We start from the raw sequence: 15,012 nt of genomic DNA, 5'->3' as shown, positions 1-15,012 counted from the left end.
TTCAGTTATTAAAAATTTAAAATTGGTTATACTCAACATTTTCTTTTAACATATTTAAAAATTCAATATATTTAAATTTGTTTACGTTTTTTAAAATTTTATATATATTAAAAAATCATTTTTCTCTTTTCCTATTAAAAACTATATTAAATATATTAACATTTTAAAATATTTTTTTAAAAAATATATTGAATATATTATAATTTTAATATTGGTTATACTTAACATTTTTTAATATATTTAATTTCTTTAAGTTTTTAAACATTTTAAACCTATTAAGAAAATCTTTTTTTCTTTATCTATTAAAAATATATATTAAGTACATAAATTTATGAATGTGTACTAAAATTAAAAAATTAATATATAAATTTATAAATGTGTACTAAAATTTAAAAATTATAACCAACACATACAGATTAATTTCATGCAAGAAAATAGTTAAAAAGGAATAATAATGACTAAATAGAGATCACATTCATGAATCAAAACACGTTGAGCAAAGTACTGCTTAGCAAGAAAAAAAGAGAAACTAAAACGATTTTTTAATTTAATTCATAATTAATTTTACTGTTTTGTCGATCCTTGATGAAGTGTGATCCACATCTCCAGAAAACATTTTGATATCTACATAACATAAAAAAACACATAAATACAATATAAATAATTATTATATTACAATAACTATACAATATAAAAAAAATAACTAACTTAACCTTTTTTCTTTTTTCTTTTCTTTCATCTCAAGGGGGACCAAACTAGAGGTGTGCATGGGCCGGGCCGGGCCGGGCCCATAAAAAAATTTCGGCCCGTTTTCAAGGCCCGGGCCCGGCCCGAAATATGGGCCTAAAAATTTGTCCAAGCCCGGCCCGAGAAAAAATGGTATGCCCGAGCCCGGCTCGGCCCGGCCCAATCATATTAATTTTTTTTTTGCTTTTTTTATTAAATAAAAAACTTTAAAATATAATAAATCAAAAAATTTAAAACATAAAAATAAATAATAAAACAAAAAATAAATAAATAATGGGACTAAAATAATTATTAAAATAATACATAAATTAAAAATATAATAAAAAGATAATTAAAATTGAAAAATTGAAACAAATTAAAACTAAATTAAGAATTAAATTATATTAATAACAAAAGTTTTACAATATCAAAATAACATCAAAACAATAAAAAAAGTAAAGTAAAGTACTAAAGTTATTTAAAATTAAAAATAAAATAATTTTAAAATAATTTAATATTAAAATCGGGCCGGACCGGGCCCGGGCCAAAAAAATTTTACCCGAGCCCCGGCCTGTTTTCTAAACGGGCCTCGTTTTTTGTCCAAGCCCGTTTTTCGGGCCTATATTTTTACCCAAACCCTCCCATTTTTAGAGCGGGCTTTCGGGCCGGGCCGGGCCGCCCGGCCCATGCACACCTCTAGACCAAACCCCCCACCCCCTTATTGATTTTCTTTATTTAATATTTAATTTTATGCGTTATCACATCACTGACATGATGTGATTTTATAATATATAATTTTAATTTTTAATTTAAATTTTACTTTTTAATATATATATTTTTAAATAAATTTATTTTTTAACAAATATTTTTTATTTTCTAATTAATCAAATTTCACTTTTTTAATTAAAATATTATTTTTTAACTTTTAAATAGAATTTAAAAAATGGTTTGAATATCTTGACTTTTTTATAAAAATAACACAAAAAATTTAATTCATTATCAAAATAATTGATTTCTTAATTAAACAAGAAAGTGACCTGAAATCTACTATAAAAGTTGGTGGAGCCAAATTAAAAAAATGGGTCATTTTGATAATTAATTAAATTTTTAGGTTATTTTTATTAAAAAGCCGAATATCTTTAAAAATAATTTTAAAATCATAATTTAAAATATTATAAAATAAATTAAATAATATTTAAATTATTATAAAATTAATAACAAATTTGAAAGTTTAAAATATTTAAATATTAAAAAAATAATATTTAAAATTTAAAAAAAGTAATTTCAAAATATATATTTAAAATTTAAAAAATATATATTAATAAAATATTTTAAATATATATTTTAAAATTTTTAAAATTAATAATAATAAATAAAATAAATAAATAAAGACAAAAAAAAGTAAAAGAGTTAAAAAGTAAAAAAAAATACTGATATGGGCAGATTGGTGGCCCCATTTAATTTGACTCCACCAGAAAAATGGGTAATTTTTTTAAGTCCTCCTATGTTTTAAAAAATTTTAGTATTTTTCTGATATTTATACAAATGACGCCATTCTACTTGGCTCTACCAAAAAATTAATTTTTTTTGCTCCCTGCTGACGTGGCAAGTTGGTGGCGCCATTTAATTTGGCTCCACCAATTTTTATTGTAGATTTCAGGTCATTTTGGTGTTTAATTAAAAAAATGGGTCATTCTGGTACATAATTAAAATTAAAAGGTTATTTTCATAAAAAGGCCCATATATATCATATATATCTCTGGACACTAAATCAAGTCAAACGTATATTTCTGTAAATGGGTGGTGAAATAGGTCTTTTGAGAGAGAACAATAGAAATAATTTTAGTACAAGAAGAGTTATTGTTGCTGAGGGGTTGGACTACAATCGGGAAGAAACAAGCCAAGCCGTTATCTTAGGAATATGCCATAAACTATGTATCACTTGGAAAGACTGCGTTGCAACCTGAACCAATTGTCTCTCCTACAATACTTATTGTTCCTGCAAAGAAAAGAAAGAGATGTGAAGAGACATAAAAATGAAAAGGATGGAGATAGGAATTGAGAGGAATTTAACTTACCCATCCAGGAGAAAAGTAGAAGTTTTTCATGATCGTTACTTTACTAGCCATGCTTCTTTCCACATCTGCTATAAAGCCTTCTGTCATATTTGTGAGGGTCAGTTCCTCCAAGGCTGCCAGATTTTCCAACCCATCAGGCTTTTTAAGATTTTTGCAGCTTCTGATCTCTACTTCTCTTAACTTCGGCATGGCTCGTTCCTTCACAGTCCAGCATTTCAGTTTATATAACATCCACAACTTTAAGGCCCTAAGTTGAGGAAATCCTGGTGGATCACAAGTCATCTTTGTCCCCAAGAAGGATTGAGCATAAAGCCTAAGGACCTTCAACTGCTTCAGCTCCCCAAGCTTTTTCATTGGGTCTTCTAACAGATGTGTCATTGACAGTGTCAGTATTTCAAGATTCTCGGGAAAACCAATTTGCTTTGGAAGTTTTCCAAGCAAATAAAGTTGTGATAGTCCCATCTGATTCCATTTCTGCGGATCCTCTACTATGAGGTCTAAAGGTTTATTGAATTTATCTATTAATCTCAATTTCAAGGATTGAAGCTTTTCCATATGAGTGATCCAGGGACCTATGACTTCATGCGATGCTTCATTGCATGTTAACTTCAATTTCCTCAGATCAACCAAACTTTTCATCCAGTTTCTGTTGGGGCTCGCATTTTTAATCACCAACCCACACAAAATCTTAAGATTGTTCAATGAACCACTAGCAAATGGCTTCAGAGACGACAAATCAACATCAATATCACTCATATATAAATGCTGAAGTTTCTTTGCCTTCCAGATGGTACTAGGCAACTTGGTTATGAAAGTGTGCTTTATGTCTAAAGTCTCCAGGTGATGCAGGTCACCAACTGATTGTGGGACATCATCCAAAAGTGTTCGCCTCAACCCCAAATACTTTAGATATGGTAGTTTGCCCAGTGTATCAGAAAGCACTGGTTTGTAAACACCTTCTAGATCAAGCACTACAAGCATTCCAAAGCCTTTATCAACAACCTTGCTAAGAAGCTCATTTACTCCATATGTAGGCGCATCTCTTCTTTTTCCGTAGAAAGAAATATAAGAACGCAGTCGTCGAACTCGGGTTTCTAAGTGTTTGGAGTGGGAGGAAATATCCGAGTCTTCTGAAAGCCGTCGGATGTTAAACCACGGTGATCCACATATACCTGAACTGTTGGAGAAGTGAAAAAACCCAACTTTCTCTGTATCTAGAAACAGATCATTGTATATGGTATTTGGCACACGACAGGCCTTGGGCCTTCCATCTAACTTGAGTTTTGTAACCTCAATCATGTTTCTACACTTGAGTTCTTCAAAATATTCTTCCACTAGCTTTTCAGGAGGAGTTTTCACTTGATCTGTTGCTGTCACAAACCCCTCGGCAAGCCAATGTTGATACAACCTTCTAAGAGGAATCTCATACGACTTGGGAAAAAGACCCAAGTAAAGAAGACAGCATCTCAAAGCTGGGGCTAAATCCTGGTAGGCTAAAGCCATAATATCTGAGTTTGAGAGATCACCGACAGAAGTTGCCTCCGTCTGCAATTTCCTCTTTTCTTCTTTTTGTTTGGACTGATTTGGAAAATCTTTGCCATCTGTAGTAGCTGTTTTAGGATCTATCATTATTGCTTTCTTCTCATGTTTTTTCCTGGCATATGAGGAAGCTGATTTGCCAGATGGGTTCGTTTGATCTTCAGTTCTTACCTTCTTTTTCTTTTCCAATTTAGGAATGGGATGATTGATCACACTTGTCCATTCAACATAATTATCCTTCCTAGATAACAAACCTCCAAGCAGGACAATTCGAAGAGGTAGACCATGGCATATTTGCAAGATCTTCTCCTTTAAGTTAATATCTCCCTGCTTATTCTTTACATTGTTCAAGAACAATGCCCAGCTTTCATCATCAGTTAAGGGCCGTAGTTGCAGAACTACAGTCTCTGGGTTGATATGGTATGCTAGAAATGCATTACGAGTAGTGATTATCACCCTGCTGCCATTTGATAAATTGGGAAAGACATGATTAAGTCTCTCCCAAACATCTGGTGTAGGGACATCATCCAAAACTATCAAGAATCTCTTCCAGGTTAAGAAAAGCTGAAGCCTTTCCCTCAACTTCTCAAGAGTCAAGCTCTCTTTTTGCTTGGCATTTCTAAGCTGTCCCAGTAAGTCAATTAATAGCTGTCTCTCACTGAATTCATCCAACTTCAGGGGGACATTAACCCAAGCTCGACATTCAAAGTGCCTCTTACTTGCTACATTGTCATAAATCGTCCAGACAAGGGCTGTTTTGCCTGAGCCTGCCACCCCTAACACTGAAATTAGAAAATGCAACTTGTAGCTGTTGAGTGTTAGTTCTGCTAATTCCCTTCTTTTATCAGCCAAACCAACAATGCTTGACTTTTCGTCCTTACCATCAGAAAGCTTATTGCAATTCTCTACAACTGTTTGATCTGAAAAATCTTCTAGCACATCTTCTAAGTGTGGAAACTTTCTCATCATTCCAGAGTTAGCTTCGCCTTCACTTAGAGTAAAAATTACCCGGCTACCGTTCAACGAATTTGGAAGGGAAATTTGGAGACTGCACCATATTTTACTCATCCATACGTCACATAAAACCACAAGGTACCTCTTTTGAGCTAAGAAATTGTGAAGCCTTTTTCGTAGTAACTCCACAGTCAGCCTTTCTTTCAACTTGACACTTGTGACTTGCTCAAATATGTCAGTCAGAATGTCTATTTCGTGATACTCCTGAGGAACATGAACCCAAGCACGGCATTGAAAGCGCTGTTTAATGTCTTTTGCATTGTAGATTGGCCATAACAAGGTTCTCCTGCCAGAACCTACTGTACCCTTGATTGAAATGAGGAAAAGCAAAATGTGCGGATTCAGAATTGATTGTGTCAACTTGTCAATTGCAGCTTTTACACCAGTAATACCATATTCCTCCTCCAAAAAAGTTGAAGATTGAGGCAATCCATCTATTAAATGCCCCTTCAGCTTTTTTAAGTTGGGGAAATGGTGTCTCCCACCTATCCATGAATTAATTTTCCTTGCAACATTTTCATTCTGAACAACAGTGATCACCTTGCTACCATTCAATGAGTATGGGAAGGCTGCTTTGATGTTGTTCCAAAACTCAGCTGTTTGGACACCATATAAAACTATCAAATACCTCTTCGAAAATAAGAAATCATGGAGGGTCCGCTGAGGTGACTGAAGGGGCAGCTGCTCTTCCTCTTGGCAACCACTAACCTGTTTTAGAATGGCAAGTGATATCTCTCTTTGTCCAATCTCTTCAGAGACACGAATCCAAGCTCGACACTGGAAATGCCTTTTGATATCATCTGCATTATAGACTCTCCACAGAAGAATCGCCTTACCAAGGTATGCCCCATTAACTGTTAAAAGGAGATACTGCAAAGTAAGCCGGCTGAGTACTTGTTGACTTAACTTCTTTTCAAGGTCTGTTAGAACAATCGTAGATGCAATTGATGTAACAGTCTCATTGTCAGTTGAGACTTGCAGATCTTCTGAGTCAGTAGATGGCTTTGCTGGTGGAATCGAAACTACTGCTGGAATTCCAGAGTCACTTGATGGACTTGATTGAATTTTGTTGCTGTAAGACCTTATTCCCTTTGTCAGTTGCTCAATCTTGTTACTTAAAGACCCGTCACTCGAGAAGCTGCTGGAAGTACGCCTCTTTCTCCAGACTTTGTGACTCTGCAGCACCGTTCTGCCCAAAAGGGCCTCAATATCATCCTCCAAAGAAAAAGTATCTTTCAGAAGGTTGTCCCACTCATCATCAATTGCTTTATTTGCAGTTTCAATGATTTCCTGCAAACGTTTTAGCTCTTTAATTCTGTTATTGATGACATCGGTTTTCAAACCCGGAAAGTTAGGTTCATTACTTGCAACCAATTCTAGTTTGGTTATCAGAATATGTATTGTTTCAAACGCCATGGAACTCAAACTCTCAGTATTTGTGTGCCTTTCTTGTGAATGCCAAACCAAAAGCTGAAAAGGGCTGAATTGCACAAAAATTCAGAGCTGCGCCAGAGATGGAAAATCACATGCTTCCTTATTCATGCCTCTTTCTTCTATGGTATGCGGCTTTTGTTTTTCACTCGTCCCCTGCATTTTTACATTTTTCACATGCTTACAGTAATTACCTCTGGAACTGTATTCTATAATTATCAAAATCAATGTTCTGAAATACAATAAGAGAAGAAAGTTTCTTGTTGAATTTCCAACCAGAAATAAACTAACCGGATATAAGTATATTTGGAAACATACAATGAACTCATCTTTTATTTGTTCCAAACATAAATATTCAGTTTTCTTCATTTTCCTTTATTGGGTGCGGCAAAAAAAAAATTTATTGAAACCCTTTTTGTCCAAAAACTTCAATGGTTTTCATGTGCTTGAGGTGTATTTCAGGCAAATGCAAGAAAAAAAAAATCTAGAATTTGATAAGTTCTTTCTCCAAATATAATCCAAGTACATGAGATGACCAATTCCCAAATGTATATCCCAACAATTAGAATTTGGGATTTCAACTTGGAAGTTTCGATTACAAATATGATCAGGCTCATTTGAAAATTCATGAACCTTAAATTAGAATTTCATTTGAACTGTTCCAATTAAACATAATCTAACCCCCATCATCTATTTATTGTCTTGTAAAAGTTCATTTAGAATCAAATCCCATTACAATGATAGATTTAATATATATATATTGTTTTTTATTCTTCTGTTCTCATGAATTTCTGTATTGCTAGAAGGACAAATTAAAAGATAAGAAAGCAGGAACTAGATTCTAGCGTATACAAAGAGAAATGGATTGCAATAAAAAAAAAAGAAAAAAAAAACAAACTGAAAAGAACTTGCCTTGATCAGTTGATTGGCATGGTCATTGTTTCATATTGGAGCTTTGGGCTGTTAGAAGTTTTGAGGCAGTAACTTCCAGGAAAATGGCAGAAGCCTGTTAGAAGTTCCAGGGAGGATGTATAATCGGTGAGATGGCAATTGACGAAGTTTTTTGTTGTTTTGAAATTAAAATCAACTTTACCTCCAAATCCTTTTTGTCTGTTAAGAATAGAATTTAACATTAATCATATTATTTATTTCTGCTTTTTCCTTGGATTTCATTTAAAGTTGTAGGAGAAAAGGGAAAAGAAATATTCTCAGAGGCCTTGGACAGCAAGTATTCATAATTTCAGAAGCCATGTTTCTCAGATACTTTTATTTTTCCTTCACGTAACCGTGTCCTTTTGATATATGTCCAAGTCCCCCATCCCTGAATTCGAGTAACCTAGCCTCACAGTTGCAATTAATCTCTTTCCATAGGCACCCAAACCAGAAAGAAAATGGAAAAACAAGAGGTTGAACAACTGGATGCCCCAATAATCCTAGCAGTGAAAGGCCAGACAAGGAACACGGTAGCCTACAAGCTTGCCAAACACCTGAAATACCCTCTCATTGACCAAGATGAAATCACCCCATTTCTCCAAAACTCTAAACATCTCAACAACATATCCTTCGAGATTTCTCTTTCAATTGCTTCAATCCAACTAAAAGAGTTGAAGCTCAGTGTGATCATCAGCACACCACTCTCTCAAAAAACACAATTGGATAATTTAAAGAAACAGGCCAAGTCTGCAGGTGCCCTTCTGGTGATAATTCAGTGCCTGCCAAAAGATGGAAGCAATGATTTCAACATTGAAGGAGTTCCAAGGCTCATTGTTGACCCCAGAAAGCAAACCTTTGTTGCTGAAGAATTTGTTTCAGATGAGTTGGATAAGGTCAGAAAAAGATCTTACAGGCACTTACATCCCTTAATCTTCAAAAATAAGCTAATTCCTGAATCTGAAGTGAAGTGCAGTCGCTGTCAGGAAACCATTCCAGGTCCGTACTATCAATGTTTTCTTGGATGTGATGAATACATATTCCATAAAGCCTGTGGAGAGCTTCCTGGTGACTTAGAACAAGTCGGGGAAAACTGCCCTAAATATCTAAGGGTAACTGAACCTGAATATCTGTTCCCAGAAAATCTGAGAAGTAACTGCAAAATATGTAAATATAAAGGCACAGAGTTCTCGGATGGTTGTCATGATTGCCTGTTTCAAACCAACATGAAAGGTGGATTCTTACCAATCATTGTTAACCATGAATCTCATGCACATCCCCTCAATCTTCTAATGATGCCATTGTCTTACAATTATGAGTTTAGATGTTCTGGATGTGGTGATTTTGGCCATTCTATTAGTTACAGATGCTATGATTGCAACTTTAATTTGCATGTCAGCTGCATTTTGCTGCCACGAACTGTTTCGTACAACTACGATAAGCATCCCCTCAGGCTTACCTATGATTCCCTTGAACAAAGTTATTTGGAGAAAAGCTATTGTGAAGCCTGTAAGGAGGAAAGAAATCCAGAGCACTGGTTTTACTACTGTCCAGCATGTGAATCCTCGACTCACTTGAATTGTGTCACAAATCAGTCAACCAGGTCCTAAAAAGCCGTTGTCGGATCGATCAAGCATCAAGGGCGGCTCACAGAATTAAAGCAAACGTTACAATTTTCATTTTAATTCCACAGTTTGCAATTTTCTTTTATGGAGACTGTTTGTCAGGAAATGTGATTTCTGTTTGATTCAAATTTACTTTAAAACCAATCTAGACTTTCTAAAATTTTATGCCTTCTATTCTATTTCCTTAGGAAGGTGGGCTATAAATATGTTTAACCTGAATATGTCTTTGATTCACCAAACAATGCCACGAACTAAATCACTGTTTCATCACACAGATTCAATGAAAACATTAAAAACATATATTAATCCTTCATGAGCATTTATCCACGGTTAATGGCATTGAATTCAGTTTATTAAAAAAACTCAACCCTTTAAATGTCAAGATCCTTTCCTTTGGATCAATATAAGGAACCTAATAGTAACCCAGTTAAAGAAAGGAACCCTTTCTTTCCTTGCTATTTATCCCCCATTAGAAACAAAGAATCTGATTTAACTTAGCCCTCACTCTCATTAATCAACTCTTAAGCACAAGCAATACACTTTGTGGAGTAAGTTCCATTAAAAGTAAAGAAACTATTAAAACCTTCTGAAGGTCTAAAAATGTAGTTTAAAGAGCAACTCAAAATACCTTGTCTGACAAGAGGTATCAGGAAGAGAAACAGCATTAGTATTTCCAATGATTACCGCTGGTAAGTAACTGCTTTCTGCTGCTGCTTTTATCATGATGTTCCAAATGTAGTGTCTTCTGTTTATGTTGAGATAATCATCACATTGTAAGAATAATAAGGTCTGTAGCATGGGAGATAACAAGTTATTGGCATATACATTTAGTACAACGTTTTCAGAATGCAATGTTAGAAACCTTCTAATGATCATATAATTGATTTCTAGATATGTAAGTTCTAAAGACTAAAAATAAAGATTGAACCAACAAGCTGTTGGTCAAGTTGGAAGCAACCTCGCCCTTGTAAAGTTGAGAACACAAGCTCAATCCCTGAGAAACACACTTGTTGGGGAGGCTTTACTTTAAACACTTCCAGTCCAATACGGATTGGGGATACCCTGGGTTTACAAAACAACATATATATATAGAGAGAGAGAGAGAGATTGAGTTTCTTACCAATTGTGGTTTAATGAAGAGGTTATGTAAACAATTGTCAAACTTAACTTTCTGTTTATGCTTATTCAGTTATTACTGGCTTGATTACAATGAAGAGGAGGAGGGAGACAATGGAAGTTTTTACCCCAAAGCTAATGAAGTTATGGAAAGACTGGGAGCTTCGAGCAATGGTTGTAACGAGCCTTCTTGTCCAAATAATTCTCATCGTATTAGGCAGCCAAAGGAAATACATTCCTAAAGTAAAGGTTAGAGCCATTGTTTGGTGTTCCTACTTGCTGGCTGACTCTGTTGCAACCATTGCACTTGGCATACTAACAAATAACCTGGGAGATATATATGATGAAAGAGGTGATGTTGACTTAAACACTAAACTTACAGCATTTTGGGCGCCTTTTTTGCTGCTGCACTTGGGTGGCCCCGATACCATTACAGCTTATGCTTTGGAAGACAATCAGTTGTGGCTAAGGCACTGTTTTGGACTGATAATACAGACAGTTGTGACTGGATACATCTTCTTGATGGCCTGGTCAGATAGCCGTCTTTCGTTGCTAAGCATTCCGATGATTGTGGTGGGATCAATTAAGTATGGAGAGAGGACTTGGACTCTTTGGAAAGCAAGCAGTGATGAACTTCGAGACTCAATGCTGACTTCTCCAGATCCTGGTCCAAACTATTCCAAGTTGATGAATGAATACAGGCTGAAACAAGCTGAAGGTTTCTTTATGGAAATTGAAGAGGTTAAGGATGTTCAGGAAGAATTGGACGTAGCTGCCCCTCAAGGAACCACTCCTGATGACCAAAATATAGTCAAAGCTCATGCCTTGTTTCAAACATTCAAGTGCCTGTTTGCAGATCTCATTCTAAGCTTCAAAGACAGGGAGAAGAGCCAATCTTTGTTCCAGAAAATGTCTGGTAAAGATGCTTTTGATGTGGTCGCTATTGAACTAGGGTTCATGTATGACAAGCTATACACAAAAGCAGTTGTCATTTATACTCCTATGGGTTTGATTCGCCGCATCACTACTTTCTGTCTCACTTTCCTGGTGTTGCTGGTTTTCTCTTTTGAGGACATGAAGAAGTATAAAAAGGTAGACATATTCATAACTTTTCTTCTCCTTGTTGTAGCTGTTTTTCTGGAGATATATGCAGCACTGGTACTACTTTTCTCAGACCAAACCAATCATTGGTTGATCAAGCACAACAAAACATCATGTCTCAAACTCATCCATTCTTTACAACCAGTAAGGAAAAGGTGGTCGAGTCGGGTGCCACAGTCAAGTCTACTTGGAAGTTTCCTCAAGGAAAAGTCTTACTTCAGACTCCTGAAAAGGGTAGTGGAGAAATGGCCACCTGAAACTTATGCAGAAGTTGATGATGATCTCAAAAACCTGATTTTCAAGCATGTCAAAGAGAAATTTAATCAGTTTAAGGAGAAACAAGATGATGGCAATTTCAGGGATTTGTGCAGCCAAAGGGGAACCAACGTACTTCAAATGTATAAGCGGCAAACTCGCCTTAGCCTTGAGTGGAGTATTAATGTCGAATTTGATCAGAGTATCCTTATTTGGCACATTGCCACAGAGCTCTGCTACTTCTCGGAGGTAGCACTGAGTACCATAACAAGCGAAATTCAATCATCCCGTGAAGTGAGCTATTGCATCTCAAATTATATGTTCTGTCTACTGGCCACTTTTCCTTTCCTGTTGCCAATTGGGATTGGACTTATCAGGTTCCGGGACACTCAGGCTGAGGCCAAGAGGTTCTTCAAAGAAAGATTAACCCTTTCAAGAACAAAGGCAAAACACAGGATTACATGTAACAAAATGTTTCTTCAATCCATTGACAGCGAGTTAGAAATGCAAGAAGAGGAAAGCAACACAAGTACGTGTTGGAAGTCATTGGATCAAGCCATGACGTTCTTGGAAGAACCAACAATGTACCAAATGACTGCAATTTGCAAAATGTTGCTTCGAGAAAACATCGATGTTCTGCCTGGGAAAGTGAAGGGGGATAGCAGCAAGTCTGTGTTGTTCGATGCATGCCGGCTAGCATCAGCACTAAACGGAGTCACCAACAAGAAAGTTAGGTGGGATATGATTAGAGATATCTGGTTGGAGATGTTAACCTATGCTGCTAGTCACAGCAGGGGGAGTCAGCATTGCCAACAGCTGAGACGAGGTGGTGAGCTTCTCACTCATGTTTGGCTTCTCATGGCACATTTTGGCATGAGTGAGCAGTTCCAAATATCTAAAGGTTATGCAAGAGCTTTGCTGACGGCAAAATAACCCCAGTTCTTCAATTTTATTATGTTTTTTTTAGCAGCCATGAAGATGAATTTGAATTTCATTTTTAACAATTCAAGAAACAATTTCACTGGGCATTCAGGTGTGTTCTAGCAAAGATTCTACTTGAATAAATTGCATTCAGAATCATAACATGGTATAGATATAGAAAAAGTGAAGATTTCATATCTTTATATTTCAAGTTCTCTCTGTCTGAAAAGAACAAGAAAGGATTCACATGTTCTTATGGTACAATTATTGATACAAGAAAAAAAAAAGAAGAAAAACTAGTTCAACATACTTGTACAATATGTTAAAACTGTTAAGAGTTCTTCATTTTTTTATCTTTCTTCAGTTCCTTGAAATTCCTCCACAAATACTTCCCACTAGCCATATCCACAAATACCCAGAATCCATTCTGAACCATCTGAAATTCAGGAATATGAATGTTAGAAACAAGAAGAAATAAAACCCAAACAAGAACAACAGGAACCTAGAAAAAAAAAAGGAAACATTCCTGGAAAAGAAAGAAAATATTTTCATACCCTTTTGAAACTGAATTCTTGCTTATCTTTTACAATAATCTTCTCGGAATCCTCAGAAACTTGGCCGTCGATATCAGATGATGAACGTACCGTCCTCCATGCGAAATACCCTGCTAAAATGGCCGAGAAGAACACCAACAAGAACCTCATAGGACACATTTCGCCTATTTTTCTTTTAGTTTCAGTCCCAATGGGGAAAAACAATCTCTGCCTTGGGTTGCCTTCAATAGACAAAGAATTAAAGAAGATTCTAACAACCCCAAACTTTTTTTTCTCTTATTTTTTTTTTTTTTTTTTGCCTTTGCTTACTGTGATAACAGATAATATAGATTGGATTTAATAAGAACAAAAGCAAGGGAAAGAAGAAATGGGAGAAATATTCATTCTATGAAGGCAAACTGTGCATTATTTTATTATGTCAAAAATCATATCCATGTGGAAACCACGTTGCTGGTGGCTGGCGATTGAATTTTTCTCCCCAAAGGCATTGAGGATTTGGTATTGGGATTAATGAATAATTTTACAAGGTCAATAATGGCTCACAAGTCAGCAATCACCAACTACATTATGCAATTTTGTTTGTAAATTGCAAAAGTAGAGAATTGTATTTCTATTTCTATTTTTTTTTCAGATGCAAATTTGTAAATGGTTTAAGTAGAGAATGAATTTGTAACTTTGCAAATTGTATTTGTAGACAAATTATATATTAATTGATAAATGGCAGTTTTTGGATATAAATTTATATTAATATAGTCATAATAGTCCTTAACTTTTTTTTCTCTAACCCTAATTACTTTTCAAATCACTTTCCCCTTTTACTTTCACATTTTTAGTAAAATAATTTTTCTCTAGATGAAAAATTGATTGTAATAATAATGTGTAACCCAGGTAACAATTCATTTGTTTAATATATTTCATAAAAATTTAAAAAAAAATTCAAGTGTTTGTAAATATAAATTGTCACATAGATTACGGCATTAGTGCAATTAAACTTTAAAAGTTAAAAATCAAAATAATAAAAAAGAATTAGGACCAAAATTAACTAAAGAGATCAATATTATGGACTAAATTTATCATTATGCCATTACCATATAAAATCAATTTCTAAGAGAATCTTATGAAATAAATAGGGTCAAAATAGACATTTCCTTAACCAAAAAGAAAAGCAATTTCATATTTTCGTAATTTACACAGATTTGATAATTGAACGTGAGATATGAAATTGTTTGAAAAAACATTCGTCTAGAAAAAGTTTGATTGATATCTAGTCGACTGAAAAGAAAAAAAAAAGAAATATTAAATATATATTGTATTGTGTCATCCAATTGAGTGATTCTTTTTGTTCTTCTAACCTTAAAAGTATCGATAGATACTATTAAAGAGCAGATGCTATGAATCAATTAATTGAAATTGAGTTCATTTTCTAAAAAAGTAATAAAAAAAATATCTATTTATTGTGATTTATAACTCTTATGAATTTAGAATTGAGAAGGCTAGGTTTGATATCAAGCAAAGGGAAAAAGATTGTGATTTAAGGGCATTAAGGGTATAATAGGTAATAGGTATTGGGTATTAGGTATTAAACATAAGGTTTTTAATTGGATTAATCTAATATTGTCTATATGAAATTGATTCCTAAAGTTATGCTTTCTTTTCTTTCATGGTTTGTTAGGTAGCAAGCATTGCATTTCTTAATCACTTCTATTAAATACTTAGTAAAGT

General features: G+C 34.6%; 4 protein-coding genes across 4 annotated transcripts; 2 read left to right on the top strand and 2 right to left on the bottom strand.

Moving 5' to 3' along the window:
* Positions 1–2,449: 2,449 nt before the first annotated feature.
* On the bottom strand, positions 2,450–6,806 carry LOC107888313 (probable disease resistance RPP8-like protein 2). Its single transcript, XM_016812384.2, has 2 exons — positions 2,805–6,806; positions 2,450–2,725 (listed from the first exon to the last, which is right to left on the bottom strand). The coding sequence occupies exons 1-2, from the start codon at positions 6,771–6,773 to the stop codon at positions 2,717–2,719; spliced, it is 3,978 nt and encodes a 1,325-aa protein (XP_016667873.2). The 5' UTR covers positions 6,774–6,806; the 3' UTR covers positions 2,450–2,716.
* A 955-nt stretch (positions 6,807–7,761) lies between these two features.
* Positions 7,762–12,789, top strand: LOC107888321 (uncharacterized). Its single transcript, XM_016812392.2, has one exon. It carries the CDS (start codon positions 10,553–10,555, stop codon positions 12,746–12,748), a length of 2,196 nt encoding a protein of 731 aa, XP_016667881.2. The 5' UTR covers positions 7,762–10,552; the 3' UTR covers positions 12,749–12,789.
* Positions 8,180–9,328, top strand: LOC107955876 (uncharacterized). Its single transcript, XM_016891665.1, has one exon. The coding sequence runs from the start codon at positions 8,180–8,182 to the stop codon at positions 9,326–9,328; it is 1,149 nt and encodes a 382-aa protein (XP_016747154.1).
* A 122-nt stretch (positions 12,790–12,911) lies between the features above and the next one.
* On the bottom strand, positions 12,912–13,863 carry LOC107888330 (uncharacterized). Its single transcript, XM_016812404.2, has 2 exons — positions 13,291–13,863; positions 12,912–13,172 (listed from the first exon to the last, which is right to left on the bottom strand). The coding sequence occupies exons 1-2, from the start codon at positions 13,447–13,449 to the stop codon at positions 13,068–13,070; spliced, it is 264 nt and encodes an 87-aa protein (XP_016667893.1). The 5' UTR covers positions 13,450–13,863; the 3' UTR covers positions 12,912–13,067.
* Between the last annotated feature and the right edge of the window lie 1,149 nt (positions 13,864–15,012).

Source organism: Gossypium hirsutum, chromosome A11 (genome assembly GCF_007990345.1).
Source record: "Gossypium hirsutum isolate 1008001.06 chromosome A11, Gossypium_hirsutum_v2.1, whole genome shotgun sequence".
NCBI lineage: Eukaryota > Viridiplantae > Streptophyta > Magnoliopsida > Malvales > Malvaceae > Gossypium > Gossypium hirsutum.
The sequence above is the reverse complement of the archived record's forward strand: the minus strand, read 5'-3'. Positions and strand labels throughout refer to the sequence as shown.